This window comes from Heloderma suspectum, chromosome 1 (assembly GCF_057233095.1).
Source record: "Heloderma suspectum isolate Gila_16-S chromosome 1, 16-S_ref, whole genome shotgun sequence".
In the NCBI taxonomy this organism is placed as follows: Eukaryota; Metazoa; Chordata; class Lepidosauria; order Squamata; family Helodermatidae; genus Heloderma; species Heloderma suspectum.
Genome location: NC_139458.1, coordinates 415,132,746 through 415,144,823, shown reverse-complemented (window position 1 = coordinate 415,144,823; position 12,078 = coordinate 415,132,746). Strand labels below are relative to the sequence as shown.

At 43.3% G+C, this 12,078-nt stretch overlaps 1 protein-coding gene across 2 annotated transcripts in view; it reads left to right on the top strand.

The window, feature by feature from the left end:
• Window positions 1-8,399, top strand: part of MERTK (MER proto-oncogene, tyrosine kinase) — an 88,368-nt gene extending 79,969 nt beyond the window's left edge. For both annotated transcript variants that reach the window (XM_084829087.1, XM_084829085.1), the window contains exons 17-19: window positions 1,387-1,546; window positions 3,968-4,104; window positions 7,664-8,399. In XM_084829087.1, the coding sequence (XP_084685213.1) occupies window positions 1,387-1,546; window positions 3,968-4,104; window positions 7,664-8,165 (799 nt within the window). In that variant the 3' untranslated portion in view covers window positions 8,166-8,399. The remainder of the gene's footprint in view (window positions 1-1,386; window positions 1,547-3,967; window positions 4,105-7,663) is intronic.
• Window positions 8,400-12,078: the final 3,679 nt, after the last annotated feature.

Genomic DNA, 12,078 nt, shown 5'->3' with positions numbered 1-12,078 from the left:
TGTAGGATTTTGAGCATCACCTTGCTGGCATGTGAAATGAGCGCAATTGTGCGGTAGTTTGAACACTCTTTGGCGTTGCCCTTCTTTGGAATTGGAATGTAAACTGACCTTTTCCAGTCTTGTGGCCACTGTTGAGTATTCCAGATTTGTTGGCATATTGAATGCAGCACTTTAACAGCATCATCTTTTAGGATTTTAAATAGCTCAGCTGGAATACTGTCATCTCCGCTAGCTTTGTTGTTACTAATGCTTCCTAAGGCCCACTTGACTTCACTCTCTAGGATGTCCGGCTCAAGTTCAGTGACCGCACTATCATGGCTATCAGGGACATTCAGATCTTTCCTGTATAGTTCTTCTGTGTATTCTTGCCACCTCTTCTTAATCTCATCTGCTTCTGTTAGGTCCCTGCCTTCTTTGTCCTTGATCATGCCCGTCTTTGCACAAAACGTTCCCTTGAGATCTCCGGTTTTACTAGTGTACTTGACTTGGCTAGGCAGCAGTGAAATATTTTAGTATGCCTTGCTCAGCAGTACCAGCTTGTATTTAAACCCTCTCTTCTCTGCATCTGCTTGAGTCCAGTTTAAACATCTTCCTGCAACCATGGACTAGTGCAACCTGTTTATCAATGTTCATTGATAAGAATCATGCCAGGAGACATCCCATCAGTGCAAACTGTTATTTTGGACCTGTTTAAGAGTCACCAAAGGTGCTCATAAGCCACAAAATTAAAGGTCTGTTTTAACTCTGAAGGCCTTCCCATGGATTGTGGTTTAGTGAAGGCACTGAGAATTGTCTTTTGGAAATCCCTTAATATGTCTTCATTTTCCCAGGGTTCTGGTGGGAAAGCCATGTGGATTCAAAGCTATGAATCATGCCTTTGTCTTTCCCAGAAGCAGTGGTGCAGCTAGGTAATTTTAGAGCCTGGACTTAATGATCTTCTGGGAGCCTCCTTTAGAAGTCTATGTGTATTACTTCAGTTGTGAGGTACACAACTAACATCTCTCTTCCTCACGCCCTCCAACTGCCACTCCATGCTTTTAATTTGCTTCTGTGTTCCTGATATGCTTAACAACAACTGTTTGCCAACCTTGATTTTTAAAAAAAAACAAACGCCGAACATGTGCGGTTTTGTGTTCTCAGTTTACTTATAGCACCATTAGGATTCCAGGAATTAAATGCAGTTTGCTTCTGCGCCTGCTCCTCTCTGAGTGGACATGGCGGGGTGGGGGGGCTGAGATGTAGGGCCCTGGAATTTGGCTCCAAGCTCCAGTCTTAACTGCACCACTGCCCAGAAGCCCACAGATAATGTAACTACACATTTTTTAAACTAGTCTCTGTTCCTGTGAATGCATTTATTTGAATACTGTGCGTTAATTCAACACGCAGGTTACGCGATGACATGACGGTGTGTGTAGCAGACTTTGGTTTATCCAAGAAGATTTACAGTGGGGATTATTACCGGCAGGGGCGCATTGCAAAGATGCCTGTGAAGTGGATTGCGATAGAAAGTCTCGCTGATCGAGTCTACACAACAAAAAGTGATGTGGTATGTAATCGAGGGAATGGTTCCCTGATCTCAGTGTTAAAAAACAGGCTCCAGAAGGGCAGCCGGTGTAGAATCAGCAGAATTCTTATTCTAATTTGAAAGAAATTGGGCTCTTATGTTTTTTGCTCAGCAACTCTTCTACACAATAAAGTGATTTTGGAATTATAGCATGCAGGGCCAGCACCAAGGGTAAGCATGGTTGGGCACCTGCCAAGGGCCCACACCCCAGCAGAGGCCCACCGACAAGAGTCCCCTGGACTTGCTCCTCTTCTTCACGACTGCAACCTGCTTCTTCACCTGCCTCTCGCTCTGGTTCAGACAATGGTGGTGGTGAGAAGGAGCAGCAGGAGAGGCCCCTGCCTGCTTGCTCACGGGCTCTCTGCTTGTCAAGCAAGTAAGTGGTAGCAAGGATGAGAAAGAGGATGAGGAGCAATAGCAGCTGGAGTCAGTGGTGGTGAGAAAGCAGACTCGGGGCTGCATGCAGCAAATCAGCGAATACAATATTCAGCAAAACTGAAATGCCACATGTTTGAAAACACTTAACGATTAACTAGTTCACAGGCTCTCTGCCTGTCAAGCAAGGAAGTGGTAGCAATGATGAGAAAGAGCGTGAGGAACAATAGCAGCTGGTGATAATGGCAGTGAGAAGGTAGGCTTACTGAGGGAGGGGGCCCATTGAGGGTGTCTTGCCCAAGGGCCCTCCAAAACGTGGAGCTGGCACTGATAGCATGGCTATTTTTAAGCTGTTTCTATTTAGTAGTTTGTTTTCATAGTGCCCTGATTATTCAAGAGAACACAAAAGCCTTAATTATACCACTGCTTTCTGCAGATCTTATTAAATATGTTACAGACTGTGTTTGCTGCTCAGACTCTTCCCTCCATTCTCTGACTAGGGTTGCGAAATGATCAGAAAAAACGACAACTTACCTCTTGTCACAGCAGAGAGATAAACATGTGCTGCCTTGGCAATGTCAACAGCACATCAAGCTGCAGTTAAAGTCACAGATATAGCAACCTGGTAAAAAAGCCGGCAAACCTATTTCTGATTTAGGAACTGCGTATTCCCGTCCTTCTTGCATAAGTCAAATGAGGTCATTGCTGCAAGCTTCCCCCTGGTGTATGGGACACTGTCATTGCCAAGTGGTCACTATTTCATGATGTTAGATCATTGCTGCAATCCAGTCCTGGTATGTGCATTGCCATGGAGCTCCTGCACGTATGGCTCTCCCATTAATTTAAGTTGAAGAAGTAGCTCTGCACACACAAAAGGATTTGCAATGAACTGAGTGGAGAAGCCGTTGAAGGTGGGGAGCACCACGTGTGCATTGGAGCCCCTACTTTCGAAAGAAGTTGCTATGCTGAGGCTTCAAAATAGAGTCAGACCATTGGTCCGTATAGCCCAGTACTGTCTATTCGGACTGGTAACGGCTTTCCGAGGTCTCAGGGAGACGTCTTTCCCAGCCCCATGGCTTGAGAATCTTTTAAGTGGAGGTGCCAGGGACTGCACCTGGGGTCTTATGCGTAAAGAAGCATGTACTCTACTAATAAGCTGTGGCGTCTCTATCAAGGAGCAACTGGTAAAGCTCACGTGCTAAAATGTATTAGAAAGTAGATATCCATCCGTGTCTGTTCTTCTACTTGCCCAAATTACTAGTTCTACGACAACAGGACTAAAAGTAATGCAACTGACATTATGTAACACCAGCAAAAAAGATACATACGTGTGCGTGTATGTTTGTGTTGAGAGCTTCACTACAATAATATCGAATGCTTTGAGAACTGAGTATCACAAATATGATTTTTAACAACATGCAAAGAAACACAACATAATCCTGTGCATGTCTACCTGAATATAAATCTCACTGAGTTCAATTTAGGGATGTACAGATTGGGTAAAATCCATTCCATCTGTGTTTCATAGATTGTCAGGCACCTTTTGTTCCACAGTCCACCCATTGATTGAATGGGGGTGGGGTTAGCTCCCAAATTTGTGCAAATGCACATTTGCGCAAATTCGCACATGTGAAAATGCACAAATTTCCCCAAAATGTGCAGAATCCCACAAATGTGCATTTTCATACTTTAACCTATGGGGAAATGCGTATTTTTGGCCATTTTTTCATATTTTTCAACAACGAAATTCGCACAAAATCAGGGAAGTTAGGGAAAAAATGGTCTGTAAGTCAGCAGAATTTGCCCAAGAGGGGAAAAGCCTATGCAGAATCTGCTGGTTGGATTCATCAAAATCCGAACTCATTTGTTTCCATTGCGGATTTCTCCAACACCCCTAGTTGAATTGGACATATTCCCATATAAGTCTATATAGGATTGCAGACTTAGGAAATTAACTTTCCCAAATAATTAATTCAGTCTTTCTGCAATGCCATCTATGTGTCTTTTTTTCCCTCTTTGTCCTTGTAGTGGGCTTTTGGTATTACAGCGTGGGAGATAGCAACCCGAGGGATGACACCATACCCCGGAGTGCAGAACCATGAAATCTACGACTATCTCCTTCATGGGCACAGGCTGAAGCAGCCAGAAGGATGTTTAGATGAGTTGTAAGTATTTGATCTCACTGCGGTAATAATGCCGTAATTTGGTAGTGATTTTGTAGAATGCAGAACACCATGGCTCGCTCAAGACAATTGTTATGTCTGTAGTCTGCCAACTTAGAAAACTGGAAGCTATGAGGACTGTTTGTTTGGCTGCTATCTCTTTGACGGGACTTTTTCTCTCTCTCCCTTCTTGCCCCTGTGAATGCTCTTTCTCCTCCCAACTTGTCTGTTTGGGAAGTGTCTTCTGGGAAGTGGTTGAATTTTCAGCTGAATGGAGAGATACCAGATTAGCTTCCCCAGATCTAGAAAAGTTAGATTTTACACTATGGTGACCCTCAAACAATGCTTGGGGAACTGGAGGGTCTCTCTATGTTTCCCTGCACTTTGGACTTTCCCTACAACCTTTGATTAAGGAAAAAACACATTCATAGCTCTGCTACCTGAGATCGTAGACTAGAGATGCCAAGAACTGACTCTCACTGAGCTATGGACATACTATTTCAGCATTTAATTTAATATTTTTTAAAAAGCATGTTTCTAGCCTTATGGCTGTGAAGATAGGCTGGAAAAACTGTGGAATACGCCTGGCAAAATCTCCAAAGCTAGCAGGATTGTCATGAGCTTTTGCACCCTGCATAATTCCTTGTTCCCTCTATGCCCAGTAGAAGCAGAATAAATTATGCAACATGAAGGAAAATATACTTAATTTGCATAAATGTAAACCACTTTGAGAACTCCACCTCTCTTGGGACAGAATTTTCATTTTAAATTTTAAATGTACATTTCAATTTTGTAATACTAGACTGTACACAGCCCTTCTGCGAGAGTCTTCTGGCTCAGTAAAGACTAACACTAGGAGGGATTGGTGGATTATTGTGTTCTACCTGGCAATCATCCACTGTTTCTCAGTTACTGTTTTGCCCCAGCCGTGGGTGTCGACCTCTTGATTTAGAGGTGCCAAGATAGTGATAAATCTGACCCAGGTTTATTTACAAGGAGATAGTTTATTGAGTCACTTACAGCACACACGCGTACCCAGTGGTTGGATCAGATAGCTTCTCTGAACCCAGAGCCTTGGGTATAATGGGTTTTATACAATACATGTTAGCAATAAGGCAGCATAACAGCAGCAAGCACCCCTAGCGTTAATTCCCAGCATAGACTAGAAGTGTTTGGTTATAAACAACTTTGCTTCCCAGGCACATCTTGATATCGGCCTTCTGACTCATCTCAACATGCTTAGAGGCCTACTAGCAAGGGAATTGCACCAATAATGAACTTTAGCAAGCAGTATGGATCTCTAGGCCCCTCTAACACTATAAATGACTTGGCTACACTCCTGGGGCCAATACAGTTACATGGGACTCATTGCACAATTTTGAGTACCTTTTATTATGCAAGATATATAGATAGAGATATATTAAAACAGTGTGCAACATTTTAAAATACAATTTTAACTTAATCTTACCTCACCATCCCTAATAGCTTAACTGAGACTTCTAAATAAGCCCACAAAAATTACTGGTCTGTGAAACTTTTGCTAGCCTGGTAAGAGGCTAGTATGCTGTGTTTCCATGCTAACTGCAGAGAAGGGAAGACCCCCCTGCTCTGTTCCAGCCAACATGGAAATGCAGGCTACTAGCCTCTTAGTAAAAATAATTGCCATCGGTCCCTCCTCCATCAGCCCATTTGTTTGCCTGCATAGAAGTCCTGGGCACCTATGGCTACCAAGTCAGTTGTTAAAAACCAGGTTACCTCAGCCCTCACAAGGGGCATCATTCTGCTGTAGTTTATCCCTCCCTAACATCTCGTGACATATTCTCCTCTACCATATTAGGACGCCCCAGTATTCCTTCCCTGTATGCACAAAAAGAACTACTTCAAGGTTATTATTTATTAATCTATATTTATTTAAGTTCATTTATGGGGGTGGTTGTATTTCAGTGGATAATTGTTTTAGCTGGTTTGAATTTCCTATGTTTTAATTTTGCAGTAGGTCACCATGAGAAAGGCATCTAAGAAATCTATTAAATAGTAATAATAATAAAAATAACAATTCGTATCCCACATGTCTTCCTTTTCTTCAGTTAAATTTATTTTACCAATACATAAACACAACATTATACACCATCTTGTTATCAGCATTACAATTAAATTAGATAAAGAGTAATGAATTGATAATTATCCATACCCAAAATACATCCTACCATAAATTAAAACTTCATATACAGAATGTGATACTTAAGAAATATTGAAGCGTGCATAAATACTAATTTTGACATTTTAATTTATTTTCCAATATTCAGTAAATGTTTTCCATTCATTCAAGAATCTTGGTTTCTGCTGTCTGCCATCTCTCAACCTTACAATTTCACAGATTTCCAATCATCGTGCTATGTGCCACAGCTGCCCCCCGCACCCAATGTCAATATCAGTGCTCAGTTTTTAACTGATTAAAGAGAGCCTATATCATTATCTGCTCAACCCCAAAGCATTATTCCCAAACATAGTTACATGTCCCCAAAGCATTGATTACCTTAGGCGTTATCCTTCAGCAGCTGCTTGGAGGGAGCTGTTCCATGGGGCTACAGAGGTCTTGTAATGTCCCAAAAGCACAGAGGAGGCAGGTACCATCTTCCATCATTTCTATTAAGACATTAAACTCAAGTAAGGGTTAGTTGTGATGTTGATTGAGTACTGCTACTTACCTCACTCGTCTGTCAACCCCTCCCCCTCTTCCACAGACTACTTCCTTTCAGGGCAAAGAGTTACGTCTCTCACTCCTAGCTAAGGGGTCAGGTAAATATACATTATGCCCTTCATCTGGGAAATAAAGAGTTGGGAGCTTCCCCTTCTCTGGTTTCTTCTCATGTTTCTCCCCCAGCCACTCTGATGCCCAAAGCTTGTTACTGGCTGCTCTTCCTCTATGCCCTGCACACGTAGGTATGTGAAGTTCTGCATAGAATCTCTGGTTCTGAGGGAAGTAGCTATCTGGGGTGGTCAGAGCAAGTCCCTCGTCTTCTGTTTCCACAGTGACTGGCCAGAACTGTTCTTGTCTGCCCAGGCTTACTGGCTACTCCCACCTTCTAACCGAGGCTCTTCTCTTCTCCCAGAGGTCCCATCCCTTCCTCCTTTCCACATGCTTCTCTGTTCTTCTTTTCCTCTACTAGGTGGTCATCACTTGCCTTTCCATCCAGCCTTCTTTGGACTCTTCAGTCATTCCTGGTTTGGCTTTTCCTTCCTCCTTTCGTACCCCACCCACTCCAAGCTATGCCTCTGCTCTGCCTTTTCAACTCTGCCTTGGCCCCACTTTCCTTGATAAGTGGCAGCTGTGGCATTTCTGGTGAGCTGTCCTTGGCATGTTTCCTACAGTGACCCTCCCCATTTGGAGCCTCGAGGAGCTGGTGAGTCCCAGCAGTTCCCCACAGTAGCTTTTGAATGGATGTTAACCCCACCGAATTAATGAGATTTATTATACTTGAGTGGTACTCTCTCTCTTCACCTTCCTTTGCAGAATTAAGGTCCCATTTGCCTCATCACAGCATATTTCTTGTTACTTCAGGTATGAAATAATGTACTCCTGTTGGAGGGCAGATCCTGTGGACCGACCCACCTTCTCGGAACTGAAGCTTCACCTGGAGAAGCTGTTGGAAAGTTTACCCACCCTCAGTGAACCTGCCGACGTAATTTATATTAACACAAACCTGCTGGAGGAGAGCATGGAAGAGCTGCCAGAGGACTCCGAGTTTCCCCAGATAGACACGGACCTTGATCCTGATTGCATCATAGAGTCCTGTTCCCAGAGACCAGAGACCACGGTGGTCAACGTCGACATACATGAGAGCAACGGGATGGGGGACAGATATATTTTAAGCGGTGTTAGCGAGGAACACATTGCTGACCTGGTAAGGTCAGAAGAGGAAGATATACCTCTACTCCAGCACACTCCCTTACAGAATGGGATGTTATGGTCTCAAGCTAGCACACTCGCTGTAGGAAGCATGCTGACAGATGAACTGCTGTTTGCAGATGACTCTTTGGAGGACTCTGAAATCATGCTGTGAAAGAAGAAATGGGACTCTTCTGAAGTGCAAATCAGAGCTCCTTCTTGCCCAGAAATGTTTTGGGTGGACTTTCTTGTTCTTGTCACACAAAGCCAGTCTTTTGTAGCAACCTCTCCAAGCCTTGTTCAACAAGTGACTAACAGAAGCAATGTTTTTTCTCTCTATTTGTATAGTATGGTATCTTTATAGAGATTATATTTTAATAAACAACACCCCATTATGATAGTCTGTTTTATTTGTTCTTATCCTGGGTTTACTTTTTGGTTTCTTTTCCTCTTTTCCTGCACCTGGTTCCCTAAATTATGGTTTTGCTCACAGGTGGTTTGTCTTTTGGCTCCTTCACAGCTTCTATGAGCTATAAATATGAGATTAAACACACTGTTGTCGCACATTTTTTTCTTTTTTAGTAGCAGCAGGAATCCAGAGTGGCACCATGTCAGGGGGACAATACACAAAAACCCATGTCCTCCCCCGCTTCTATTGTTATGCTGAAAATGACAGCAAATGGCATATTCAGGAGCAAAATACCAACTTTGGGGCAGTAGCTTACTGGTAGACCACATGTTTTACATGCAGAAGGCCCCAGATTCAATTTCCAGCATCTCCAGATAGGCCTGAGAAAGACCCCTGTTTGAAACTCAGGAGAGCCACAACTGCCAGTCAGTGTACCGTAGACAGTACTGAGGCAGGTGGACCAATAATCTGACTAGGTAGATGGCAACTTCCTATATATGGAGGGGGAGTGGAAAATGGTGCTGGGGAAAGTATTAAGCCCCCTTTGCCTGTGCCAAAGTCCGAATCTGGACCCCCCCCCCCACAGCTGATATTTTAATTCTTTTAGAAGAACTATGATGTATTTAACATCGTGTCTAACTTGGCCCTTTGCTTCTGATACTTGGGTAGAGCCACCTCATGGGTGGGAGAAGAGAATCCAAGGCAGAAGTAAGACCGGCACTGACATTGTATACTTTTCAGTGCCAGGTCAAATTATTTGCCCAGCCATTTTAAATTTATTGTATAGTTTGAGCTGGTTGAATTTTTTTTGTGTATTGCCTCTCAGAATGTCCAAGACATTTTGCTGTCTGAGGTGGAGCAGCAAATGGTGCCCCTCCCCTAGTCATAGTAGGCAAGGCTGGTCAAGTTATTTTGGCAGCTGAGGCAGAAAATCCAACAAGTGCTTCTCCTTGGCAGTGAAAGTGCAACAATAATAAATAACAATTTTCTGTCCTTTCACGGCACCCAAAATGAGCTGCCGTAGGCAGCCATCTCACTCTGCCTAATAGTAGAATTGGCCCTAGATTCAAGTGCCTGCTTTGCACATTCTTTATATAACAGCTCTCATTTGCAAAGTGCTTTATACTCCTTATTTTGTCTTGTCCTCACAACAGTAAAGTGAGTGAGACAGGTCTACATGTTCCCTTGTACAGGTGTGAAATTGAGGTCCAGAGACATTTAAGGCCTATGGTCAGATAGTGGCCAGCTCTGTATCTGTTTGACCATGTTGACCTTATCACAGCTTCTGAAACATTCTGGAAATCAACACTCTTGTTGTTGTTGTTGTTCAGTCGTGTCCGACTCTTCGTGACCCCATGGACCATAGCACACCAGGCCTTCCTGTCCTCTGCTCTCTCCTGGGGTGTGCTCAAGTTCATATTCATTGCATCGGTGATGCTATCTAGCCATCTCATCCTCTGCCGTCCCCTTCCCTTTTGCCTTCAATCCTTCCCAGCATCAGGGTCTTTTCCAGTGACTTTTCTCTTTGCATTAGGGAGCCAAAATATTTGAGCTTCAGCTTCAGTATCTGTCCTTCCAATGAGCAGTCACGGTTGATTTCCTTTAGGATGGACTGATTTGACCTCCTTGCAGTCCAGGGGACTCCTAAGAGTCTTCTCCAGCACCACAGTTCGAAGGCATCAATTCTTCAGCGCTCAGCCTTATAGTCCAGCTCTCACAGCCATACGTTGCTACTGGGAAAACCATAGCTTTGATTATATCAATCTTTGTCGGCAAGGTGATGTCTCTGTTTCATACTATGCTTTCTAGGTTTGCCATAGCTTTCCTCCCAAGGAGCAAGTGTCTTTTAATTTCATGGCTACAGTCACCGTCTGCGGTGATCTTGGAGCCCAAGAAAACAAAATCTGTCACTGCTTCCATTTCTTCCCCTTCTATATGCCAGGAAGTGATGGGGCCAGATGCCATGATCTTAGTTTTTTTAATGTTGAGTTTCAAACCAGCTTTTGCACGCTCCACTTTCACCCTCAACAAGAGGCTCTTTAGATCCTCTTTGCTTTCTGCCATTAGGGTGGTATCAACTGTGTATCTGAGGTTGTTGATAATTCTCCCAGCAATCTTAATTCCGACCTGTGATTCATCCAACCTAGCATTTCTCATGATGTACTCTGCATCTAAATTAAATAAGCAGGGCGACAATATACAGCCTTGTCGTACTCCTTTCCCAATTTTGAACCAGTTGGTGCTGCTGAAGCCTAGCTTGTAGGATTTTGAGCATCACCTTGCTGGCATGTGAAATGAGCGCAATTGTACAGTAGTTTGAACACTCTTTGGCATTGCCCTTCTTTGGAATTGGAATGTATACTGACCTTTTCCAGTCTTGTGGCCACTGTTGAGTGTTCCAAATTTGTTGGCATATTGAGTGCAGCATTTTAACAGCATCATCTTTTAGGATCTTAAATAGCTCAGCTGGAATACTGTCATCTCCGGAAGCTTTGTTGTTAGTAATGCTTCCTAAGGCCCACTTGACTTCACTCTCGAGGATGTCCGGCTCAAGTTCAGTGACCGCACTATCATGGCTATCAGGGATATTAAGATCTTTCCTGTATAGTTCTTCTGTGTATTCTTTCCACCTCTTCTTAATCTCATCTGTTTCTGTTAGGTCCCTGCCTTCTTTGTCCTTGATCATGCCCGTCTTTGCACAAAACGTTCCCTTGAGATCTCTGATTTTCTTGAAAAGATCTCTAGTCTTTCCCATTCTATTGTTTTCCTTGATTTCTTTGCATTGTTCATTTAAGAAGGCCTTCTTGTCTCTCCTTGCTATTCTCTGGAACTCTGCATTCAGTTGGATATCTCTTCCCCTTTCTCCCTTGCTTTTCGCTTCCCTTCTTTCGTGAGCTACTTGTAAAGCCTCATCAGACAGCCACTTTGCTTTCTTGCATTTCTTTTTCTTTGGGATGGATTGAGTTGCTGCCTCCTGAACAATGTTATGGACCTCCGTCCATAGTTCCTCAGGCACTCTGTCTATCAGGTCTAATCCCTGAAATGTATTCGTCACCTCCACTGTATATTCATAAGGGATATGATTTCGGTCATACCTGAACAGTTTAGTGGTTTTCCCTACGTTCTTCAGTTTAAGCTGAAATTTTGCAAGAAGCAGCTCATGATCTGAGCCACAGTCAGCTCCAGGTCTTGTTTTGACTGACTGTATAGAGCTTCTCCATCTTTGGCTGCAAAGGACATAATCAATCTGATTTCGATATTGACCATCTGGTGATGTCCATGTGTAGAGTCGCCTCTTGTGCTGTTGGAAAAGAGTGTTTGCTATGATCAGCGTGTTCTCTTGGCAAAACTCTATTAGCCTTTGTCCTGCTTCATTTTGTACACGAAGGCCATGCTTCCCTGTTATCCCGGTGATTTCTTGACTTCCTACTTTAGCATTCCAATCCCCTATGATGAAGAGGACATCTTTTTTTGGTGTTAGTTCTAGAAGGTGTTGTAGGTCTTCATAGAACCGATCAACCTCAGCTTCTTCGGCCTCAGTGGTTGGGGCATAGACTTGAATTCCTGTGATGCTGAACGGTTTGCCTTGGATTTGTACTGAGATCATTCTATCATTTTTGAGATTGTACCCCAGTACTGCTTTTCCCACCCTTTTGTTGACTATGAGTGCTACTCCATT